This window comes from Canis lupus, chromosome 12 (assembly GCF_011100685.1).
Source record: "Canis lupus familiaris isolate Mischka breed German Shepherd chromosome 12, alternate assembly UU_Cfam_GSD_1.0, whole genome shotgun sequence".
In the NCBI taxonomy this organism is placed as follows: domain Eukaryota; kingdom Metazoa; phylum Chordata; class Mammalia; order Carnivora; family Canidae; genus Canis; species Canis lupus.
The window spans coordinates 4,901,718-4,927,465 of NC_049233.1; the positions used below are offsets into that span (position 1 = coordinate 4,901,718).

The following is a 25,748-nucleotide window of genomic DNA, read 5'->3' on the forward strand; positions in this document are numbered from 1 at the left end:
CTGGAAAACTGTGGGCCAGCCACTTCACCACTTAGGGTCTTACCCGCCTCCCCACCCCCCATTTGATTCTCCAAGATCCTCAGGGAATTTCTGCATCAGGGACTATACTCTTATTGTCCCATCCATAGGTAGGTAGCAGTTAGCTCCAACAGGATACTGATAAAGATCCTCTTGGGAGTTACGTCAGCGATGTCCATTTTTTGCAATGTATTACTAAGGTCACACACGTAGATGATATGCAATTATAGACCAAGAGATATATTATGCAAATAGCAGTTATGAAATTATTGTGCCTTCTTGGTATCCCATCCCTACCTCCCCACCAAACGTCAGCCTTGTAGGAGAAAAATAAGAAAGGAAGCATTGAGTGAGGGTCCCTGAAAACTTCCTCAAGCTGTTAAAGAATGTCCTTTAATGTACATTTTTGCCAGTCATTGTTATTCAAACATGTAAGGAGCTAGTTGATGGGAATAATATACAGGTAGGTTAGGGAATTCAAAATTTTGGGATTTTGAATTTAAAATGTTTTGGATTTAACAGCTCAAATTCTGTGCATTGTGAGTCTCCCAGGGTTGCCGGTCTCAGAGAATACATTCTAATGCACCATGCTAGAAGGGAGCCGCTAAAAAGGCTGAGCAAGTATGGACAAAGCTCTTCACTGATACTCCTCATGCTGTGGGATGGACGCAGGCTGCCCTGAATTACCCAGGTCACAAATCAACAACCGCGAAACTCTGTGGCTATCCTTATTACCCCCTGTATGATTGTTATTTGCTTAGAAAAAACATGCAAATAAAAGGAATTATTTCATTGCCAAATAATTTAGCAGCAAAGGGGTAGGACTAGAATTCAAACCTGGAGATGAAGCATGGAATTCAGAGGGAATATATGGCAAAGTGTCTGGAGCCTACATTGACCTGTCTGCAGATGCCAGTCACTAGTCCTCCTGGAGGCAGGCTCGCCACTACCTCAGGTAGTCACCTTTCTTTTGCAGTGTATGTGACATCTCCTTAACCCTTCTGGGTATGTAACCATGAGCATCTGCTGAAATATGCTACTTAAGAAAGAGAAAGGGCATGCTTAACCCAGAGGATCACCCACCACATGCTTATGTTTTACATATTTACTAATTATGCAAATTAGCACATAATTAAACCTCTTCATTTCCCAAATTGAACCTACCTTACAATTAGCTAAAATAGTGGAATACTCACTGGCTGACGAGAAAAAAAAAATCTTGTTTTTCTGATTTGGTTCATCTGAACAAAGATGCATCTTTCTACCACTTTTAGCCCAATGCTGATTTCAAGCTGTGCCTCTGAGCAGGGAGGACAATAGTGTCTGCAGCCAATTTTCTGAGGTTGTAGTTCTTCAACTTGGCCCCCACCCTAGTTTTCCAACCAAAACAACTTTTTCTGAAGACTATTTAAGCAAAACCCAAGAATAAGGGGAAATCATGTTTGGTTGTTTATTTAAGGAACACAAAAAAGTGCATCTGAATGTTTTTCTTTTTTTAAAAAACAAGTTTTCAATTCATCATATATGCTGCCTCAGCACTCCAAATGCAGTCTGAAAGATGGTTCAAAGACATCCACTGGTTTCTAGACAAATTAAGATTACTGAATTTGATACAAGAACATATGAAGTTTCTTCTTCTTGAGTGGTGATGGGCACCTCACCCTCATTTTCTCAGAACTACCTGCATACCCCCTGTCCTCCCTTCTGTGCACACTCTTGCCCATTCCCCGCTGGTGACCCATAACACACATTTGGGAGACAATTGGCTAGGATAATCTAAGTTTTAGAACCTGTTTTTTTTGTTTGCTACCTGCAAAAAGCTAACTGGCCTTAGGATCAAATCTCACTGGAGTCATGCTCTAGTCAAAAGAGCTACAAATACTAAACAGTCAAGCAACAAAGCAAAATCAACTTCTGCTTTTCATATTTCCTAGGCGAGATTGGGGCTTTTAAAAGAAATCTCATGAATAAAGACAAAAGTGAGAATTAAAAGCATTCTAGTTGTCAAAGAAGAAACTCACAATTTAATTCCACTTGTTCCATGGAGGAAAAAAATGGTATAAATGGAAATTATTTTATTTTTAGGTTTTGATGTGGGTCCTAACCTAACAAGTGTTTTGCTAAAACCACCATAAAAGTTAAAACTAGTAACTGCCAGTGTTCTTTAGGATTTTACAAAGTGAGATGTTCCAGGTTGGAGCTACTGTTTCCTTTGATTGCAAACGCATTCCCACAAGTGCTTCTCAGGCCATGTTCAATCTCGCTTACCCGTAAGGACCAAGATTCCACTACATGTACGTACTCTGATTTGCCCTGATTCAATGCCCCAGGATTGGAGCTTTTAGGCTAGATGTGCCTGCACAGGAAGCAGTTTTCAATTCTTTTTCACGACTTACACCAGAACAAAGAAGCCATAAGAAAGTTGCTGCGTGCCAAACCTGCGAGGAAAACCCTTAACGTACAAGAGCAACTACTTATTTTTCCACCTCTGCAGATTTTGTTTTTAAAAATCAAGCTACTTCGTAGTAAAAAGTCAAAAATTTTTTGTATGATAGAGGAGTGTAAATAAAGTTCCATAAACCAGTATACATGTTTATGAGCCAGTAATTTTAAAAAGACAAAAAAAAAAAAAAAAGCTGCATGAATCCTAAGTGGATATATAAATAAATCCACTCCAGGTCAGAGATATTCTAAGAACAAGTCTTAAATTCTTAATATAGCAAGGTTTAGAATGAAAATCAGAAACTGAATGGCAGCAATGCTAGCAGGCAGTACGGTACTCCACATTACTTCCTACAAGAGACAGAGGAGGGGAAAATGCACAATTCTGATTACTCTTTTCACATTTCAGCATCTCAGAACTTCAAGGAAAGCAGGGAAAGCTAATCTAGAAACTCCCTCTGCTCATTATCATTGCTGAAGAATGTTTTGGGAATGACAGATTCCCTCCTCCAGGGCCAGGCTGGGTGCCAGAGAGCCCCACTCTCCCAAGCAGACTGGCTTAGTGAGGAAGTTTGACTAAAGTCAGCAAGCAAGTGGCCTCTGAGGTTCTGGCTTCAGAGTCTGGCACTGTGGAGAACCAGTGTGTGAGGGGATTCCAGACCCCTCTCCCTATGGGTTGTGTTGGTTACGAATGCTAGCACTTCAGTCATTTAAAAACCAAGACCTCCTCCTCTCTCCCACCCAACTGCAGGAAAGGAGAAAATCATTAAGCATTTATTTTTAGGTTTCTGCAGTGCTATTAAAAGTTCAATCAGATGTAAAACCTAACAGACAGCCCAAATTGTTAGGATTATCTCAAGGGACCCTGAATTAGATATTGAAAGTTGACACAAACTGAAATGAGCTGGACTTAGCTGGTGGTTCGATCTCACCACATCAATAGTCACTTCTGCTTCGTTCCACCGGGAGTGGTCCCATGCCACCCTCTCAAGGAGCACGCTGGGCAGCAGCAGGGTGGCTGTTTTCTGGGAAGCTACTGGTTTTGCCATTTGCTTCCAGATTCGCACAGACTATAACAAACTTTACATGAAACACTGTTGAGTCCTGAGTTGGGTGACAGCCCATGGAGGAAGGGGCCGAGTTCATTAGGGCTCTTCCCTCCTTTGCGTGGTGTCATACATGGCCTCCGGCTTTTTCTTCTGTTGCTTGACTTTCTGCTTCTTTTTCATTGGTGACCCCTTCTAAAGTCTTCTTGCCCATGGCTTTACTGGCCTCTTCCTGAGGAAGAAATAAGATATCAAGAGGGTTAGAGAAAAAACTGAAACATTCAGGTAATTCCTGGCTCCTCCTGACTGCTTATCAGGTCTCAAACAGGAGGGCATTACAGTGGCTTTCCTGGGGCTGCCTGGTTGGGTAAGTCAGAGCAGTGCTGACAACAGTGCATAGTGGACAGCTTTCACTTTTCTTCGGTGGGAAGGACTAGCTTGCCACAGGGAGTGTTGTGACAAGAGGACTGGGGAGTGGAGGATGAACTCAGGACCTGAACACAACCTTGCTGTAGGGGAGGTGATGAAGTAAAAGGGCATTGACGGTGGGCCTTCCCTATCATGGCCCACTGCCCGGGAAAATGGAAGTCTCAACAAATATCTGAAAAGTATCTAAAAAAATACTTGATGTGTCTGATTTTTAAAAACTAGCAAGTTTTCCTAGTCTCTAGGGAACTTATTTTTCTCATCCCTTTCACAGACATGCAGTGCCTCATAACTCTGCACGTCTGGTGAGTAGAACAGCCCATTCTTCTTCTGGATCCAAACTAGCCTCAGATCAGATCATAAATCGTCTTCCCCGTTCTTGTGCCTCTTAGGTTGTCTATCTGACCCTGTGCCCTATGCTTAATCTTGTTGTAACAAAAACCAAAGGGGCAAGATCAGTTTTTGATGTACCTGAAGGGAAAGGCAGTTCTGCACATACCTTTGCATCCTGTTCTGCAAACTTCTTAAACATGTTGGCATATATCCTGCGGTCTCGCTCATTGTGCTCCTTAGCCTTTTTTTGGCACATGGAGATCTGCAGTCGTGCAGCCTTATTCTGGGGATTCACTTCCAGGACTTTCTCAAAGTCGCCCTTGGCCGACTCAAACTCGTTCATGAGCAGCTGGGCTTCACCCCTCCTGTACAAGCCCTTCTCGTTGGCACTGTCTAGTCCAAGCGCCTAGGGACAGATGGTCTACATTTTAGAAAGCATGAATGTAACTTTTGTTACATGTGGACATGTTTGTGGACCTTTCAAAGAAATTCAGTATTTAAATAACTTCCCAAACTTTTCTGGCCAAGGGGACTGGAAAAAGTTTACTGAAGTGACAAGATTCAAGGTAATTAAATACTAATCAAAGTAGAACCAACTATATCCAAATTAACTTCTGTATTTAATGCAATTTCCATTAAGATTCCAAGGGGACTGGGGAGGAGCCTATTGAGAAGTTCATTTTAAAATTCAATGGAAAAAGCAAATGTCCAAGAATGGCTGAGAAAATTTTGGAAAAACAAAAATAATGAGAGGAGGCTTGACCGACCACAGAAAAAAAACTTACTATGGAACCACTAAAATTAAACACACTGAAATTAAACCACACTATGAAAAAAACTGAAATTAAAAGATGGACTGCTTGTCTCTGGGCAAAGAGGTTATGGAACAGAACAAAGCATTCAGAAACAGGTTTGTGTGTATATATAATAAGATTTAACAGGGACAAAAGTGGGAATGTCAATCAGTAGGAAAAGGATTAACTTCATAATAAATGGGGCCTACACTGTAATAAATGAACATGGAAAATAAGAGAAATTTTTACCTCATATCAAAACACAAAAAATTCTAGACCAAGCATACTTACATGCATGCAATCTGTCCCATCAAAATACAATAGGGTTATTTTTAATTAGTTTTTTAAAAAAGTACACCTAGTTGGAGTAGTTTTTGAAAGTACTAAACAGAATTATTTCTATTATCTTAGAGTGGGGGAGACCTTTCTAATTAGAAAGGAAAAGACAGATTCAATGAAGTAAATGTACAGACTGCCTCAATATAAATCAATCTAGTTGAAGGATGTGAGCAGGCAATTCACAGAAGAAATGCAAAATGGCTGGTTATGAAAAACTGTATGATTTCATCAGTAACCAAGAAATAAAAATGAAAATAAGAGTTTTTTGTTGCCGGCAATATTGGAAAAAAAAAAAAAAAAAAAAGAACCAAGATAAGGGATGTCTGGTTGGCTCAGAGGTTGAGCGTCTGCCTTTGGCTCAGGGCATGATCCCAGAGTTCCAGGATCAAGTTCCACATCAGGCTCCCCTACAAGGAGCCTGCTTCTTCCTCTGCCTATGTCTCTGCCTCTGTCTCTCAGGAATAAATAAATAAAAAAAAAACTATGGATAATATTCAGTAATCCTATTTTTTGACTCCATATTTTCACTCCTAGAAATATGGTCTGCAGAAACAATCCCAGAAGTATACAGAAGTGGCCTGTCAAACTGGAAATGTGCCATTGGCATATTTGTTTTTCCTTATATGTGTTGTTGTAAAATAAAAGCATGTTACTCTGCTAAAAAAAAATGTATAAAATGTATAAAAAAAAATGTATGTATATATCTTCTATGTAAGTAGTTGCAAGTCTATCATGCTTAAGCCCTGAAAGGCTTAGGTTAAATCTGTTATTACATTGAACCTGAGGAGTTGATGTTCAATTTGATACCAAAGGCCATAGATTTAAGTAAAGTCATGGATGAAAATAATTTTAATAACAAAAAAAAATTTTTTTTAAAGTATGCTTCATGCCCAGCATGGAGCCTGACACGGGGCTTGAACTCACAACCCTGAGATCAAGATCTGAGTTGAGATCACGAGTTGGATGCTTAACTGACTGAGCCACCCAGTGCCCCAATTTTATTAAAAATTATTCATAGTGTATTACTATAGTCTATGCATCAGGAAAGCCTGACTGTGGGGCACCTGGGTGGTTCAGTTGGTTAAGTGTCTGATTCTTGATCTCAGCTCAGGTCAGGATCTCAGGGTTGTGGGATCAAGCCCTGCATCAGGATCCTTACTTGGTGGGGTATCTGCTTGGGATTCTCTTTCCCTCTGCCTCCATCCTCGTATGCATGCACACACACTCTCTCTCTAAAGGAAAAAAAAATCTTAAAAAAAAAAGTTTGACTGTAATCTCAATCTTTCTGAATTTCCCAATTCATAATGAGAAACAATTCCAAGGGCAGCCCGGGTGGCTCAGCGGTTTGGCGCTGCCTTCAGCTCAGAGCCTGATCCTGGAGACCCGGGATCGAGTCCCGTGTCGGGCTCCCTGTGTGGAGCCTGCTTCTCCCTCTGCCTGTGTCTCCGCCTCTCTCTGTAGCTGTGTGTCTCTCATGAATAAATAAATAAAATCTTAAAAAAAAAAAGAAACAACTCCAAGCAAACAAATGAACATAACAAAACAAAATGAAAAACCCTCCACCCCTTGGCTACAAAGGAGCAAAAGATGACCAAATATGAAGATGGAGAAAAAGATCTGGAACATCTCAAGTCCAGTCCACACACAGACACTCTACCTTGTCACAGCACTCAATAGCTTTGGTGTATTCTCTAAGCTTCAGGTAGCACATGGCCAGGTTCAGGAAGGCGGCAAGCAGAAATGACTCAGAAGCTTTTGACTCCTTTTCCGATAAGCCATATTCCATCTCTAACCACGATACGATCTTCCCATATTGAATCACTGCCTGCATGTACTTGCCTCCCTGGTAGAAAAAAAAAAGCTAGTGAGAATTTGTTGTACAGGCTCTGGGTCAGGGGTACAAGAGAAATGTTAGCTCAGGCCTCCCTAAAAAAAAACAAATCATCAAAGTGAAACAACCTCTCCTACTGACCATGGTATTTGATCATTTCTTTTTGCTCTTGAGAGATAGCCATCCTGGCCCCTTTCTCCATTCTCCTTGCAGCGCCAGTGCTTTCTGAGCTGGTTTGGGACAGTGAATTATAGAATGCTGTTCTCCAGCATGTACCATCTCATCTTTTTCAGAGGGGACAGTTCTTCCAGCAGGAGGGCATCAAGGCTTTGGGTTACATTCTTTGGTACAAGTATTTATCAGACTTTCAAAAGGTTGGTGAGTAGTTTTTTTTTTTTTAAGATTTTATTTATTTATTCATGAGAGACACACATAGAGAGAGAGAAAGAGAGAGAGCGGCAGAGACACAGGCAGAGGGAGAAGCAGGCTCCATGCAGGGAGCCCGATGTGGGACTTGCTCCGGGGTCTCCAGGATCACGCCCTGGGCTGAAGGTGGCGCTAAACCGCTGAGCCCCCCAGGCTGCCCGGTGAGTAGTTTTAAACTCTATCACTAATTTACTTGAAGGGGAAGTTACTTTTCCCTCATCTCCTGAGGATCAGCACTCCGTAGTAGAGACTGCATTCTGGCAAGTGCCAGCTGTAAACACAGCAAATCTTAAGTTACCTAAACCAAGAGTTGCCAAACTTTTTCTGTAAAGGGGCAGATAATAAATATTTTAGGCTTTGCAGGCCAAACAATGTCTGTTGCAACTGGGTCAACAGTAGTGCAAAAGCAGCTATAGACAGTATACAAATGTGCTTGATCCCTGAACAACACAGGTTGGGGTTGGGACTCCCCAGGCAGTCGAAAATCTGTGTACAACTTATTTCAAAAATGATTTACTTTTATTATTTTATATATTCATTTTTTCATCATGACAAGTACATTCTTTAATCCCCCTCACCTATTTTACCCATCCCCCCCAGCCCCCTCCCCTTTGACTGATGGAGTCAAACCATCAGTTTGTTCTCTATAGTTAAGAGCCTGTTTCTTGTCTCTTTCCCCACCCCTTTGCTCATTTGTTTTGTTTCTTAAATTCCACATATGAGTGAAATCATATGGTATTTATCTTTCTCTGACTGACTTATGTCACTTGGAATTATATGCTCTAGCTCCATCCATGTCATTGCAAATGGCAAGATTTCATTCTTTTTTATGGCTGTTATTCCATTATATATTTATATCTTCTTTATCCATTAATGTATTGATGGACACTTGGGCTGGTTCCACATCTTGGCTACTGTAAATAATGCTGCTATAAACATAGGGGTGCCTGTATCCCTTTGAATTAGTGTTTTTGTATTTTGGTGGGGGTAAATACTCATTAGCATGATTATTGGATCCTAGGGCAATTCTATATTTAACTTTTGAGGACCCACCATACTGTTTTTCACAGTGGCTGCACCAGTTTACATTCCCACCAATGGTGGAAGAGGGTTCCTTTTTCTCCATATATTCCCCAACATTTGTTGTTTCTTGTGTTGTTGAGTTTAGCCATTCTGATAGGTGTGAGGTAATATCTCATTGTGGTTTTGATTTGTATTTCCCTGACTCTCCCAAAACTTAACTATTAACAGTCTACTGTTGACTGTAAGTCTTACTGGTAATAGTTGATCAACACATTTTACATGTTATTTGTATCAGATTTTATTTATTTATTCATGAGGGACACAGAGAGAGAGGCAGAGACTTAGGCATTCTGCCTATATCTTCTGGAGAGAAGTAGGCTCCATGCAGGGAGCTCGATGTGGGACTCGAACCCGAGAATCTGGGATCATGCCCTGAGCCAAAGGCAGACGCTCAACCACTGAGCCACCCAGGTGTCTCTCATATACAGTATTCTTAAAGCAAGCCTGAAACAAGAAAATGTTATTCCGAAAATCATAAGGGAAAATATATTTATGATAGTGTACTGAGTCTATCAAAAAAAAGTCTGTATATAAGTAAGTGGACAGGTGCAGTTCAAACCCATGTTTAAGGGTTGCCTGTAAATGTGTGTGGCTGTGTCCTGATAGAATCTTACTACAACAGGCTGTAGTTTGCTGACCTCTCATCTACAGACAAGGGAAATATATAGTTGAATAGTATCCAACATAAATAACCCTACAACATAAATCACATAGATGTCAGTCAGCTAACTACATGAGAAAAATCTCAAGATATTTTTGCTCTTACCTGATTAGTAGAATTTTAACAATTATGAATAGCAACTGTGTAGTCAATTCAGGTGAATTAATTATATATATGCTCCATACAAGAAATTATGGGGCTGAGACAATGTGTTTATTGCCATTTTAAGATGAAAGAAGTGACAGCTGGTAAATACACAAAAAAGTACAGGTGAGGAATCTCCTCTGAAGGAGATGATTATAAGACTGAGAACAGATGACACATCCTACCTAGCATATGGCATAATTGGAGCCAGATCCTCAAAGGTATTATATCCAATGTCTGAGCCATGTAGTGTTAAGATGATGTCAGGAGGATTTACTGTAGTCAAAGCAGTGTATACACCTCAATGTAGAACTGTCTTCACACATGCACCCCAAAGGTCACCCAATGACAAGAGAAAAACCCAGAGCAGATCTACAAGAATGTTCCTGTTCTAAAAGACTTCAAGTGGCTCACAGAAGAAATGGCTCCACTTGTAGAAGCAGCCTTGATGCTGATTTTTGGTGATGAGGATGGGCAGACCAGTTCCAAGTGGAAGGCTTAAGTCTGAATCAAAGGAAAGTTACATCCCCCACTGAACATCCCGCTTCACATGTGACTTGTTTAGAGAAGACTTACTGAACTGTGTTATCCCCTGTGCCCTCAATTCATATGGTGAAGGCCTATCTCCGTGATGATATTTGGAGATAGGGCCTTTGGGAAATAATTAGGTTCAAATGGGATCCTGAGAATGGGGCCCTCATGATGGACTTAATCCCCTTGTAAGAGACGAGAGAACTTGCTTCCTCTCTCTCTCCCTTGCTGCAAGCACCGAGGACAGTTCATTTGGGGACATAGCAAGAAGGCAGCCATCTGGAACCCAAGAAGAGCACTCTTACAAGACATCAACCCTGCTGGCACCTTGATCTTAAGACTTCCAGTCTTCACAACTGTGAGAAATAAACTCCTGTTGTTTATATCACCCAGTCTATGAGATTTTATTATGGCAGCCCAAGGAAATGAAGACAACACTTTTATTTTTTGTCAGAGCCCACTACTCCTTTTTGGGACACTACAAAAAAGAAAGTCCTCACGAGTTGTCATTTCTTTCTGTCCCTGTCTTTTCTCTTGGGATGGCGAGCAATTTGAGGACAGAATCACGTTTTATCCCTTTGGAATATCCAAAGATACTTTAGCACAAAGAGGCCCTTACTGAAGGTTTGCTGAAGGAAGATTAAGATCAAAGATATAACTATGGAATTTTCAAAAAAGATTTTATTCATTTATTCATGAGAGACAGAGGGAGAGAGAGAGAGAGAGAGAGAGAGAGAGAGAGGCAGAGACACAGGCAGAGGGAGAAGCAGGCTCCATGCAGGGAGCCCGACACGGGACTCAATCCTTGGTCCCCAGGATCATGCCCTGGGCCGAAGGTGGTGCTAAACCGCTGAGCCACCCGGGCTGCCCTATGGAATTAAAACATTATCATTGGGAGCAAAAATGGAGAAGTGGGTAGACATGAAAGGTATTGTTTCATTTAGGTTAGGTAAGAAGGACTGTTCTGCCTTAGTTCCTTCTTTCTCCTTCTCAAATGTACCTATTACTTTTTCTGATTATCTCCTATGTATTATTATAGGGAAAGAAAAAAGCTGGAGAAGACAGTGACCCATGTCTTATAATAATGGTAGGTTTTGGGGCATTTGGGTGGCTCAGTCAGTTAAGTGTCTGCCTTTGGCTCAGGTCATGATCCCAGGGTCCTGAGATTGACACCTGAGTCGGGCTCCCTGCTCAGCGGGGAGCCTGCTTCTCTCTCTGTTCCTCTCCTTGATAGTACTCTCTCATTCTTTCTCTCATTCTTTCTCTCATGCTCTCTCAAATGAATAAAATAATAATAATGGTAGGTTCTAAACAGAATAGCAGGGAGCTATGGTTTCAAAAAAATAAGCAAACAAAACAAACCGAAAAATCAAAACCAAAAAACTAAGTAATAGGCTTCATAGTAAGTTCCTTCACGTTTTTTTTCTTTTTTTTTTTTTAATTTTTATTTATTTATGATAGTCACAGAGAGAGAGAGAGAGAGGCAGAGACACAGGCAGAGGGAGAAGCAGGCTCCATGCACCGGGAACCCGATGTGGGATTCGATCCCGGGTCTCCGGGATCGCGCCCTGGGCCAAAGGCAGGCGCCAAACCGCTGCGCCACCCAGGGATCCCGTTTTTTCTTTAAAGATTTTATTTAGGGCAGCCCAGGTGGCTCAGCGGTTTAGCGCCGCCTTCAGCCCAGGGCGTGATCCTGGAGACAAGGGATTGAGTCCCATGTCAGGCTCCCTGCATGGAGCCTGCTTCTCCTTCTGTCTGTGTCTCTGCCTCTCTCTCTCTCTCTCTCTCTCTCTCATGAATAAATAAAATCTTTTAAAAAATGATTTTGTTCATTTACTTGAGAGACAGCATGCATACAAGTGGGCGGAGGGGAAGGGGAAACAGATTCCCTGCTGAGCTGGAGCCCCACATGGGGCTTGATACCAGGACCTTGCAATCATGACCTGAGCTGAAGGCAGATGCTTCACCAACTGAGCCATCCAGGTGCCCCAAGTTTCTTTACGATTATATAGCATTTTAATTTCTTGAAAGCTCTTTCATGTATATCATACTTTTATTTAGAGTTCAACTTCCAATGAACAAAAATCTTGTTTCATGGTATTTCTGCTTCTAATGTACTAAACAAAAGTTTTCAGCTGGGGGTGATTCTGCTCCCTGGGGGGCACCTGACAATGTTTAGAGACATTTTTTCATGGTCACAACTGCAAGGAGTGTGCCTGCTACTGGCATCTAGTGGGTAGACCCAGGGATGGAGCTACCACGTATCCCATAATGCCCAGGACAGCCTCTCACCAAAACAGAATTATATAGCCCCAAATGTCAATAGTGCCAAGGTTGAGAAATCGTATCCTAAAATGTATGAAATGGACACCTCGTTAGGACTTTTTTTCATTAAGCTTAAAATCCTAGAGTTATGGGATGACATGTTTCTAAATTACAGCACTGGCTTCTTGGTTCAGCAAAGTCAAAACATAGCAAAGCTTGGTTCCTCTGAAAAGGTTTCAGCAGTCCATCAAGGATCCTTTACGAGCTTGCTTGAGAAATGCTTTTTTCCCCAAGGAGCACAAGGGGGCGCAAGAACCCCATTTCATGGCAGCGTCCTCAGACTTCATACCACTCTGTCTCCAAGACAGAAAAGAGAAACACTAACCAAGTATGACAGCTAGTGCTCTTGTCCTGCAGAACACTATCAGCTCTGAGGGCAAAAATAATGTCTGTTTAATTGGCTTGCACAAGGCCTGGCATAATAGCATGTTGTATCTGTTAATTATTTTCAGAGACAAATGAAGAGTCTTTTGCCTTTCTTTTCTTTAGTGTTCAGAGGTTGATATGAGGAGTTTACAATCTAAACAGTAAAATTATTCCCATTTTACAACTGAGTGCAATTCAACACTTTACTAACAGGAGAAATTTACCCATTTATGTGTAAACCAAACCGACAGATTGATGAAAATGGGTCTGTAATGTACCAGATGGCATGAAATGTAGATTTTTATTCTACCCCATCCCTGCTCTCACCCACACATCTGGACTCTGTGCATGTGCACAACGTGCCAAGTCAAACACTCTGGAAAGATGAGGCCCAGGAGGGCAGAGTGGCAGATTGAAACCTGCCCTGAATTTTTAAAAGGGAATGCGTATAGGAAACAATCTACCGACCATTTTGAAGTCTTACATCTAAAACTAGGATCACTGCTGGGATTTTTTTTACCCATAATTTGAAGGTACCTCCAGGGAAGTTTCTAATAGTACAAAATGTTCAGAGACATTCTGGGAGAAAAGTCTTAGGTCAGTGGTTTTGAACCTTCCATTAATTTTCCCCCAAAAGACAAATGTTTTGACAGATTTTGTCTATCAAATTGCATGTTAAAAATAATATGTTCCATATGTGTGACTGCTGATCCAGATTTCATCCAAAGATCAGTAATTTTAAGAGGGTTCGTAATATTATGAAATACAAAAATCACTACTGCAATTGTGATGCTTAGAAGCAACAAAGTTAAGTAACTGTAAGGACACTGAAGCATTGCTTTCTGCTGCTGATCACTAATCCTGGCCATCTCACTGTATGTGTCCGGGACACAGCTATACGACACGTGGCTTTCTTTGCCACATTACTTCATTACCAATAATGTTCCCTAAAGTTCTGAGTCATCAGCAACCAATTAGAACTTCTGAATAGCTGAGCTGTTTTACTACACAGAGTTGACAGAATTCCAGTCAAATGCCAAAAACCCCAACTCCCCAATCCCCAAACTATTAATATTCTATTTATAAGTTTGGGAAATATAAAAAATACAGTAAGGACTTTATAGACTCTAGGAAACACCACTCACAACCTATAGTCCTAAGGGATTTTGCAAAAAGTATTTTATTCTAGTGTGGTATGTATTTGAGTCTACAAATAACTCATGTGGAATCTTACTTAAATAACTTAGAAATATCCAATATATTTCAATCCAAATTTAAAAAGATCAAACTTGCTCTCAAGACTTTTGAAACTCACAGAACTTTAGCAAGAAACTTCTCTAATCCATCACGTTTTTTTAAAAGATTTTATTTATTTATTAAATATTTTTATTTATTTATTCATGAGAGACACACAGAGAGAGGCAGAGACACAGGCAGAGGGAGAAGCAGGCTCCACACAGGAAGCCCGATGTGGGACTCGATCCCAGGACTCCAGGATCACGCCCTGGGCGGAAGACAGCACTAAACCGCTGAGCCACCTGGGCTGCCCTTATTTCTTTATTTGAAAGAGAGAGAGAGCATGCACTCGAGCAGGGAGAGGGGCAGAAGGAGAAGGAGACGCAGACTCCACTGAGTGTGGAGCCTGACTTGGGGCTCGAGCCTATGAGACCTGAGCTGAAATCAAGAGTCGGATGCCCAACCAACTGAGCCACCCAGGTGCCCCTAACTCCATCACCTTACACACACAAAAGTAACCTCTTTGGACCTTAAATGGCTTTAAATCACTTGGTGCCATAAAGCCTAGTTCTCCCAATTTGGCTCATGCCACCATTCCCCAAAGCTTTCTGGTGATTCACACATTACTTTAGTATAACTATAAAGTATAGTATAATAGCTATAAAGAGATGTAAATAATTATATATTATCTATACCAATACATTTCAAATTTGTTTAGCTACAACCCACAGCAAGAAACATGTTTTCAATTATGATCCCGTACCTACTCACACACAACTGAACAAACTTAATGAAACAAAATCTATCTTTACTAATAGGTCTGTTCTCACAGTCTGAAAAACAATAACCACACATGTTGGCCCCTGGCTGTCTGAATTCTGTCTTGATTATATAGTCTTACATAATTCTCTAGTTGTTTCATGGGGGTTAACACTGCTTCCCCTCCCTCCAGAAAAGGTTGTCAGTACAATAGCCAGTCTCAGAGCAGACACTCCATAAAGACTTGCTGAAGGACATTTAGGCATCACTGCTTTAGACTGCTGAAAATATCATCCAATTTTGTTCATGGGCTGCAGTGGCAAGAAAAAAAAAAGAAACCTTGACAAAACTTCGTTCTTTCTTTTTTTTTTTGTTCTTTCTCTCTCTTCTCTAAGCCAAGCCCTTTCTGCTGGATATGGAGAAGGTACTTGGTTGGGTGTGGAGAAGAAATGGACAGAGCATTCTGATTAGAGCTGAATAAAGTGCTGTTTTCTTTTATACCTGGGGGGTTAAGATCTAAGTGAGGAAGTATCACATTCTGAGAGGTAACAAGAAAGGGCTTTCGAGAAGCAATTAATAACAAGTATCATTCAGGAGTTTCTCAAGATTCCTCACAAAACCAAGTATGGCAGGGATTATCTTGGCCACTAGAGAAAATGAACATTCTCCTCCTGTCGGTTTCTTCTGGGATCTGTGCAAGTTCTCCTTCCTTTTGTCATATGCCTTAGTGGTTTCACCAAGACAGTGGAGAGGAAAATGATGTGAAACTTACCTCCACTAATTCTCACTTACTAACAATTATTCTGTACATTCTTTGTTTCATTCCACAAACACTTGAGTGCCAACTATGGACCAAGCAAGTAACCTTAGGCCCTGGGTGATACAGTGGTGGGTAGGCCAGCAAGACCTGGCCTGCTTTTATGGAGGGTTACAATCTACAGCAGAACGTGTACAAGAGGCATCTGTATTCTTTTTGTCATGTTAATCCATTCTTTCTCACCATTTCTAATACTGAAAATGACAGACTTGCAAAAATTCAGGCTTATTTTTATCCAAAAGGGTGCTGATGGAATTCAGAGTATGGAATATTAGCACAATTCACTGACACTTGAATAAATTATTGAGATGGAAAAAGTTGTACAAGGACTCACATACCTTGAAGTACACAGTTCCCTTCTCTTTGACAATGGCAGCTTGCTCCAATTTTTCTTTGGTGTCCATCTCCCAGGATTCTTTGGCCTGTTATGTAAATTTGTAAAAACAGTTAGATGAACAGAGAAGGAAAATGCATCAGTTGATGCCTGTAAGAAGAGAGGCTGCTTCTAGGATACACACACCTCAGAACACACTGGCTTTTAAAACTGCACCATTGCCCATTCACTGCTAGGCTGGAGCTCACCTTCCGTGATGACTGAGCTGCTGTCTGACCCATGCTGCCTGAGAAGGAGGGGCAGGCAAAAATACAGTAAGGAACATAAGCTGTAATGTGCTGTTAAAGAGTGCACCTTTGGAGCTGTGAGGAGAGGACAAATAATAAAACCCAGTGTCCCCCCCCTGCCCCAACTGCCATTACAACATCAGCAAGTTGTTTCTCTCAAGACTCAGTGTTTCAAACTCTACAATGGGACCACTATGTAGTCAAGTCATGGCTGCATATTCACACAGAATTTTTTAAATGCCAGGTCACATTGTTGTCTCTCTACTTTGAAATAACCAGGTATGCACTAAAGTGTCCAAACTCAGTCAACCTGCAGACAGATACCTAGGGGATTTCAAGTAATACATAAGAGGGAAGATAAAGCTGATGTAGAAATGTTGCAAAGGATTTCATGACCATTTGCTTTTGGATCATGTGTATTATTTCTCTCCACCATTAGAGAAAGGAATCCAGAGATAACTTCACTTTCATTAAGAATAAGTGGATTTCAAGGGAGCATCAAGAGTCAAGAGAACAATCTGGGATGCTTTAGGGAAAAAGACAGTGGCTGTGTTAGTGCTACTTACTACACAGGAATTACGAAACTCTAGTGGGTAACTGTGAAATTCTCTCTATTCAAAAAAATAATTAGTGATGTTTTCCTGCTGCCACCCGCCCCACCGAGTGAATAATGACAGTTACTAGTCTTTCTGGCAACCTTATGTTGCTTCTAACAATTTAGCTCTGTTAGTTAAAAATCTAGTAACAAGGGCCCTTTGCATTTTTTTTATATGGAGTTCAGTCTTTTCAGAGTATAAATACATTCTTACTACTATGAGGCAGAGATATAAATCATGTTGCTTCCAACATCACACTTTCACATGGTTTCAAATATATGGAGCAGTGTTTCATGAACAACTCCTTGGAGCAAGAGGTGCATGCAGGCTTGCTTCCTGCACACAACAGTGAGAACGCTCCTCAATGTCCACTGAACTGTGGATGGGAAGGGGCTGTGGGTTACTTGATTAAATGGAAACAGGAAAGCCAAAGGTCTAAATAACCATATGCTAAAGATTATTTTCTCTCCCTTTAATAATAAAAAACACTGTGCTATGAAGACAGCTTTGGAGGATCAGCGCTGAGCTGGCAGGCCTTCAGGAGAGGTAACTGGACAATTAGCGATGGTCATGACAACAGCCTATGTTTACTCTGGGGAACACGGAGTGTGAAGGGTATGATCAGGAACATCATTGTTGGGGGAAAATCCCAAAGCAGTCTTCCCTGTCTTAGTCCGAAGTTACAGCCCTACAGGACAACTGTTTCCTGACTAAGTCTAATAAAATGTAAATAGTCACATTTCTAGTCCACAGCTTAATGTACAGAGAGCATAGAGACAACATTGTGGGAATTTAAAAAAGGTATTCAAAATGCAGTTCTTGAAACTCTCCGGGCAGGGTGGGGTCGTGGTGATGCAGGGGGACTTCGTTGGATGTGATGGCATACCTAGTGCAGACACAGGCTTTATGTGTGACTGGTGAAGCTGCTGATGGGAGCCTCCAGAGGTAGGCCTGGGATAAAGACACGCGCCAGGAGGTATGCCACCCCAGGCAACAGACAGACTCTTTTTTTACACTTGGGTGTGTGGAAAAAGGAAAGGCCAGAGGGTCAGCAGGTTTGTCTCTTTTGTCCCTGGTTACAGAGTTTGGGGGCCCAGGAAGACCTGCACTTTGGATAACAAATTGGAGCCACAGTGAAGGCCTCTCCATGACTCTGGAGAGGGGTATGATCCATTCAACAATGGAAAATTGCACCCCACTCCCCCAAGGAGCTGCTTGGCAGAAGAATGTGAACCTTTTTGTCTTCAACCCAGGAAAAAAAGTACAGAAAGAACAAGTCTAGGAACAAATAAGGGAACAAGTCTTGGATTCTACCCAAAAAACTAAAACTAAAAAAAAAAAAAAAAAAAGGCTGACACGTAGGAACAAAATAAGAACACTGAGCTCCTCTGCTGTGTATCAGCTGTGCGCTATCAGCTCTCTCGTACTCTGGGAGCAGTGTCAAAGACAAGAGACAAACTTGGTCACGAAAAGCACAACATACGAATAAACACCATCCATCCACACCACTTAATGATATCCAATTGTCACTTATAGGGAGCTGGTGGAGAGGAAATCTACCATGATTTCAGAGAAGCGGGTATTTTCCCACCTTTTCGAAGCTCTTCAGTGTCACTTCATATATAAGCTCAGCATTAGGCTCGATGCCAAATTTCGGCTTCCCTGCCTCTCCAAAACCATATCTGAAACAGAGAGTAAAAAAAAAACAAAACAAAACAAAACAAAAAAAAACAACTTTAAAAAGAACTGATGTATTTCCAGGCACTGCCTTTGGTATTTTGAGGCATCACAGTAGTACAGAGCTCTCATCTGGACACTACACACATCAGGGACCCTGAAGACAAACCAGCTGTGGATCAGAAGATACAGTGCCAAGTGTCGCTCTGTGGCTCTTGAAGAAACCAGGCTAGATTTAGTTTTCTTTTCTCCTTCACCAGCACATGTAATGTAACACCTGTACTACTTGGGAAATCTTCCTTGATGTGATTTTAAATTTCACTGCCTTTTCCTCTGCTGATTTCATATCTAGTTCTTTGTATAAAATAGCCATTGTCTGGCTATCAGGACTTTTCCCCGAAGCTTTATCAGCAGCACAGAGAAGACAGGCACTGTGATTGTTACAGTGCTGTTCATTAGAGGCTATATTTTAATAAGCTTTTAACTTTAAAGTGCAGTCTCCCTCCAGTAGTATCACTTCCAGTCAGGTAAATAGAGGAAGGGAAGAAGGCTCACACATCAGGAAGGAAATTAATCTTCCCAGTATTTCTGCAAGACATTTAAAAGCACACCAGAACACACAAATGATAGAACAAATGTATAATCATAAAGAACAGCCCTGGCAAGCTCTAACACCTCATCAAGAAAAATGCTCTCATAGCTTTGTGGCTATCACACTATAAAACACTACATCTGTTAGCCAAAACTTACCAAAGAACATGACTGAAGGTATATAAATTGCTTTTCTGTTTTTATTTTCTTCCAGGTCATTGAAGGTCTTTAAACAAACCTAGAGCATTCAAAAAGCACATATCTCCTGTAATGGCAATTCTGGTGGCGTTGTCTGTCTGGTCCAATGGTTTCCCAGCATTCAGTACAATGCCCAGCATATCATCATGAAAGTGTTCACTGGAATATATTCTGTTCCCATCTGTTTCAATGCTAAACTACTCTTGAGTATAGGGAATGCTACTGCAAGATAACTTAGTAAACCCAAAAGGATGGCAAAACCAGATGGATGCTAAAACCTCCCATTTTCTCTGGGGCAAAATGACTGGGGGTGGGGTGGGCAGAGAACACTCATATCTTGTGGCTTATACCACCCTCTTTACCTCTTGCCTGGATTTTTCAGGAAGAAAATGCTTACTCACCTCTGCTATTACACAAGAAAATGAAAGCTGGAGCCAGAGAGAGGTACAGAGATACAAAGAGAATTGGTAGGAATGAGGTGTGGTAGTTTTAATAGCAGGGCAAAGGGTATTTTCAGCGAAGAAATCAAAGAGGACATAATTACCAGTGGCTAATTTTAGGCAGTCATGACTAGTTTTCTACTTGGAGCTCTTAGACCTATACATCTATTTGGTTTTTACCATTTGGTAGATAGCAAACATTCCTTAACTGTTGGGAACTAGATGGATAGGGGAGTCCTTGCAGATCATCTGTACTGACAGCATGTGGTATTTGGAGCCCTGTGCTAAACAGGTACAAACCCAATAATTGATAGTCTGACACTTGCCTTAGGTTAGTGACTGTTGACAGGGGTGATTTTAATCCCCACCCCTGCAAGAGACATTTAGCAGTATCTAGAGATTTAGGGTTTGCCACAACCACAGGGGTGCTACTAGCATTTAGTGGGTAGAATATCCTACAAGCCACAGAACAGCCCCCACAACCAAGAAATATCTGGCCCACAATGTCAACAGTGCTGAGGATGAGACAAGCTGCCTTAGGGGCACTTGTGAATTGAAGTCCCAAGGCTGGGGGGGGTGGGGCGGGGAGGGCTGGGTCAAGGAATGCACCAAACTGTCCTGATTCATCATCAACTGGATTAAAGAAGACTGACTATAGACCTTATATCTACAATCTCTCCTGGTTTCGAATGGAGAGATTCCATGAAGATTTATGTGAAGCACACCACCCCAGGGAGGTGAAAGCCCACAAGCCAAGCTGTTTTGGGAGCATCTATCCTGACTTCCAAGCTATACAGACAGTTGTCTGACTTATGTCAGATTGGCCTGGGTAACCAAGGGCCCACGGCACACAAATTCATCTGACTGAAAGACAGAACGCCACAAACGGAATTCCCGGACTTAGCCCAAAGACGAAAGCTGGGTTACAGTAACAGAAGGAATCTAGTATTAATGTTGGTATTAATGTTCTTGAATTAACGGCAGACAGCAGAGATACAAAACGTATCTGCACATGACCATGAAGGCTTCATGTGCATACAAGAAGTACCACAAGTGCTTATCGACTGCTTCATTTTTACAGATAAAGAAACTGAGGCTCAGAAGGGAGTGTTTCTGGACGTTAACACAAAAAGTCAGTGGCAGAGCCAGGATTTAAATTCAGACTCTGTGTGTCCCCAGAAAACTGTTTATTTTTAAACCCACACTGCCTCATAATTAAACATCATGGCTGTTGGCAGCCTGTCTTTTTGTTTGGGACTGGTGCAGGACAGAAACACAAGGAAAGGGAGCAAAAACACTGTAACTAGCTGTACCTTACCTAAAACAAACAACAGGTCACAGTATTAAACACTGTATATAAGACACTCTTCTGTTGAGAAGAAAGAAAACGGGTTCTGTGGAAGTGTTTTATGAGTTTATTACGAAAATATCCTACCAAGGAGTCTCTCAGAGTCGCAGAGGTGTGCCCTGAACATTTTCTAGAGAATGAAACGCAGATGACGTGAGACAACTATAGAGTGTGCATTTGCAGCAGCCACATGTACAGTGACACTCAAATGCAGTATTCCGTGCTGTGTGGGGATCTGAGCAAGACAAGTAAGCCCACTGCGAGCACTCACACCGCTTGGTGTGGGGATGGTCTACCTATATGGCTAGTCTTATGTAGTGAACCTACGCAAAGCCTTACACCACAGAGTGTGCATTTTATATTACTCCTCAAGAGTAATCTTGAAGAGAGTATGTTCCTTTCTAACTGTGATGAGTTATTTACCATGAGACATATGAAAAAACTTATACCTAGAAATTTATTAAAACTTGATTACTTTTATGATTGAAAATATTTTAAAAATTTATCCTATGTTAAAACAGGGTTTCCTTTTTCTTGTAGTCTGAGGGTAAAATAGAATAGAAAAATAGTCACCACAGCAATAACAGCTAATGTACTGAGAGTTTATGTGTCAGGCACTCTGCAAAGTTCTTCACATTCATTAGACCTCCACAACTTTATATGGTAGATACTGTAGAACTTAAACCTGAAAGCATACAGTGGACATAAATACCACTCTCTTTATATGAGTCTAGAACTATAATTGTAGAAAGCTAGATTAAAAATAATGAGATATTACCTGGATATGGAGGAGAAGCTCTCTCTATGCTCTACTGGAGTAAGAATAGTTCCTTCTAGAATAAGAGAAATAAGTTCCCCTGAAGGTGAAATACAACTATAGGGTAAATGTAAATAAAACACACTAAAGCAGGAATACAGTAGTGGAAAAAGGATGACAGAGAAAAAGAAGATATGAAATAAATGGTGCCTCCTTGAAGGCTCTAAAACAGATCAAGGTATAGAGCATTTGGAGACCTGGCCAAACCCACCCATGAGAAGTAGGATCAGAGCTCAAGTTATGAGGGCAAAGGTGAATATGCCACTGGATTACTTCTGAGGCTCCTAAAAGGCAAGCAACTGTACAAAAGGCATGATGGTACCTATTGGTAAGTGCAAGCCATCCAGATTCTCAATAACTCAAACTCTAGGGACTGAAATCCAAGGAGCTAGAGTGGGAGGAAACTCCAGATAAGCAGATGCACTTTCATGCAAACAGAATCAAAACACCCTGGTTTCTCTCAAGGGTCCCTTTCTCAAGATAGAAGGGTTAGATTGGTATAATTTTAGGTCTAAAAATAATACCAAACATGTTTTCATAAGAGAGACTGTTAGTGTCTGATAGTTCTAAGCTGGGAAGTGCTAATGGATATCCTTATGATGGGAAAAATTTAGGCAAAAATGAGTCATCTCCGCTGCCTTTAGATTCAGGAAGAACACTTTTTTTTTTTCAGAGGCTCTGTATAAGAACAGGTGGCACAAATTCAAGTGGTAATAAATCATCCAAATGTTTCTTCTACTTCCAACCCTCACATGTTTTACTACCTCCCACCTAATTTAGAGAAAAGGAAAGAGGGGGCCTAGAGAAGCACATGAGATGAGCCAATAGCTTCCTGTCTTGGCAATAAAGCAGGCAAAACAAATAAAACAGCAAAACTTGCCTGTCAGTCCTATCCTTGACACACAACAATCAAGTAAACAGGCTTGCAGATCTTTGTGATACTATATGGCCTATTAATTCACTCCATGACTTAACTGTAGACTGATTTGTTTCCACCGTTAGCATTAACTTCACTGAAAAAAACTAAAATGTTGATTGCAAAAGCAAATGTATCTGTTTTTGTTTTTTTAAAATTGAAGTATAGTTGAATACAATGTTGTATCAGTTTCAGGTGTGCAGCATAGTGATTTGACAATTCTGTATATTACACTATGCTCACCATAAGTACAGTTACCATCCATTACCATGTAATATCAGCACAATATTATTTACTATATTCCCTGTGCTGTACCTTTCATCCCTGTGATTGATTTTATAACCATAAATTTGTATCTCTTAATTCCCCCTTTGCATATTTCACCTAACCCCCCCAAACCCTCTGACAACTAGCAGTTCCTTCTCTGTATTTGATTGTTTTGTTTGTTCATTTGTTTTGTTTTTTAGATTCCACATATAAGGGAAATCATATGGTATTTTTCTCAGTCTGACTTCTTTCACTTAGCATAATGCCCTCTAGGTCTATCCATTTTGTCACAAATATAAAACACTGATAAAAGAAATTAAAGATGACACAAATGGAAAGATGTGTCATGCCTTTGGATTGGAAGTATTAATACTATTAAAATGTCCATACTATCCAAAGCAACCTACAGATTCAATGCAATTTCTATCAAGATACCAAGAGTATTTTTTAAAAATATTTTATTTATTTATTCATGAGAAACACAGAGAGAGAGAGAGAGGCAGAGACACAGGCAGAGGGAGAAGCAGGCTCCTCGAAGGGAGCCCGACATGGGACTCGATTCCGGGTCTCCAGGATCAGGCCCTGGGCTGAAGGCAGCACTAAACCACTGAGCCACCCGGGCTGCCCCCCGAGAGTATTTTTCACAGAACTAGAACAAATAACCCTAAAATTTATAAGGAACCACAGAAGACTCTATGTAACCAAAGCAATTTTGAGAAAGAACAAACCTGGAGGTATGATACTCCCAGACTTCATGATATGCTACAAAACTGTAGTAATCAGAACAGTATGATACTAGCACAAAATAGATGCACAGCTCAATGGAACAAGACAAGAGAGCCCAGAAATAAACCCACACTTATTTGGTCAATTAATCTATGCCAGAGGAGGCAAGACTATATAATGGAGGAAAAAAACAGTCTGTTCAATAAATGGTGTGGGGGAAACTGAAGAGCTACATGCAAAAGAATGAAAGTAGACCACCTTCATATACCACACACACACACACTGAAATCTCCGTCCTTTAGGTAACTTCACTGTGTATGGAACTGGTATGCTCCTTACCGTGGTCCAAGATATAAAATACATTGTTCTTCCCGTTGCATTTTCTCCAGGGCTTTGTCAATTCCAATTGGAATGTCATGGTCTTCTCCTTCCCCAACAATGAAGACCACATCTCTGCAATCAAACATCCTGCCATCACAGCGGCCTTCCAGGTGGACTGAAGGAGAGGAGACAGGTCTGTCAATAAAGGAGCTCCGCAGGGCTTGCTAATTTAGGGAAGGGATAAAGGCTTATTTCCCCTTTCTCATTTCATCCAGAGACAAATGGGGTATGTCCTGTTGACACTTAGTCTACCCAGTCTGAAAATTTAAGGGTAATCCTATTTTTTTCTAAGTTTAAGCTTGTAATTATCAACAACTGTATCAACAAGATAGGCTGGGGGCACCCGGGTGGCTCAGTTGGTTAAGTGGCCAGCTCTTTTGGCTCAGATCATTATCTCAGAGGCTTGGGCTCCACACTCAGCAGGGAGTCTGCTTGAGAATTCCCTCTCATCCTCTCCCTCCCCGACTCAGGCTCTAAAATAAATAAATGAATTTTAAAAAAATAATAAGATAGCTTAGTGGATACTAAAACAAAGTGGAAACACAGGTTTAACCTACTATATGACAGATTTCCTCACCTGTAACACAGGATCAAGAAATGCTAAAATATTTGATAGATAATTATCAAGGTGTCACAAATTTAATATCAAGTATATAGCGACTTAAACATTTATGACATCTTGACTTCAGATGCTTGGAAAAAAAGAACTAAATGACTATTTCCCCAAAGATAAACAAAGGTTAACTGCATAAAGAAGCTCTTCTTAAGAGTTCTAATCTCATTCACAAATAAATTTGAGTAAACAGAAAACCCAAAGCCAATGTCATCAATAACTATATCATAGCTATAGCCCTTAGTGGAGTGATAACTGTAAAGTGTGAAGGAATTATTAGTCTACTATAACTTCACAAATCAAATTATTGAACTATCTCTTCTTAAATGTTAAGAGGTCAATTTCTTGGGGCCTGATTACCCGTTCTACTCAAACTCACTCAGATTATTCCCAGGGTAATTTCATATTAGACAAGGAGCTTTTATTTTATGTTTCTTCAAGACAAAATAGGAAAAACACATTTAGACACATTTAGGTCTGTGTATTTTTCTCGATCTATTGACTTTTTTTCTAAGACAAACAACTCTGAATCTTTCCATTTATTTTTCATATCATTCTCTTCCATTTAGGTCTTTGATTCAGTAAGAAAAACGGATGGCTCATGCAATAGCACAGCAGTCATCAAGCAATGTAGTAATTGGTCTTTCCTAAGAAAATTCCTTATTCTAATTTCTGTAATATAATGGCCTAGATTGAAATGTAACAATTTCCTAAAACACTTCTTTTCTACTGCTTTCTTTAACTTTACCTTGCTTAAGACATTGCTTACTCATTTTGTTATACTTGTTTCATGAGACAACTATTAGTTTACAAATACAAATTCAATTCCAACTTACTCTACTTTTGAATTACATGATCTCAAAGGTCCTCTGAAATTCTATAATTTTATAAATCCATGACCCAGTGATATAGTTCTCGATATAGGCCAGAAACCAAGCTTCAAAGCTAATTCCTGCAGCTTATCATTTGATCATGTTACC

The 25,748-nt window shown here is 40.6% G+C and overlaps 1 protein-coding gene across 9 annotated transcripts in view; it reads right to left on the reverse strand.

The window, feature by feature from the left end:
- Positions 1-391: 391 nt before the first annotated feature.
- Positions 392-25,748, reverse strand: part of FKBP5 (FKBP prolyl isomerase 5) — a 108,858-nt gene continuing 83,501 nt past the window's right edge. For all 9 annotated transcript variants that reach the window (XM_038553844.1, XM_038553837.1, XM_038553838.1 and 6 more), the window contains 6 exons: positions 24,114-24,270; positions 18,386-18,476; positions 15,916-15,999; positions 7,056-7,241; positions 4,432-4,671; positions 392-3,738 (listed from right to left, as the gene is read on the reverse strand). In XM_038553844.1, coding sequence (XP_038409772.1) covers positions 3,634-3,738; positions 4,432-4,671; positions 7,056-7,241; positions 15,916-15,999; positions 18,386-18,476; positions 24,114-24,270 — 863 coding nt within the window. In that variant the 3' untranslated portion in view covers positions 392-3,633. The remainder of the gene's footprint in view (positions 3,739-4,431; positions 4,672-7,055; positions 7,242-15,915; positions 16,000-18,385; positions 18,477-24,113; positions 24,271-25,748) is intronic.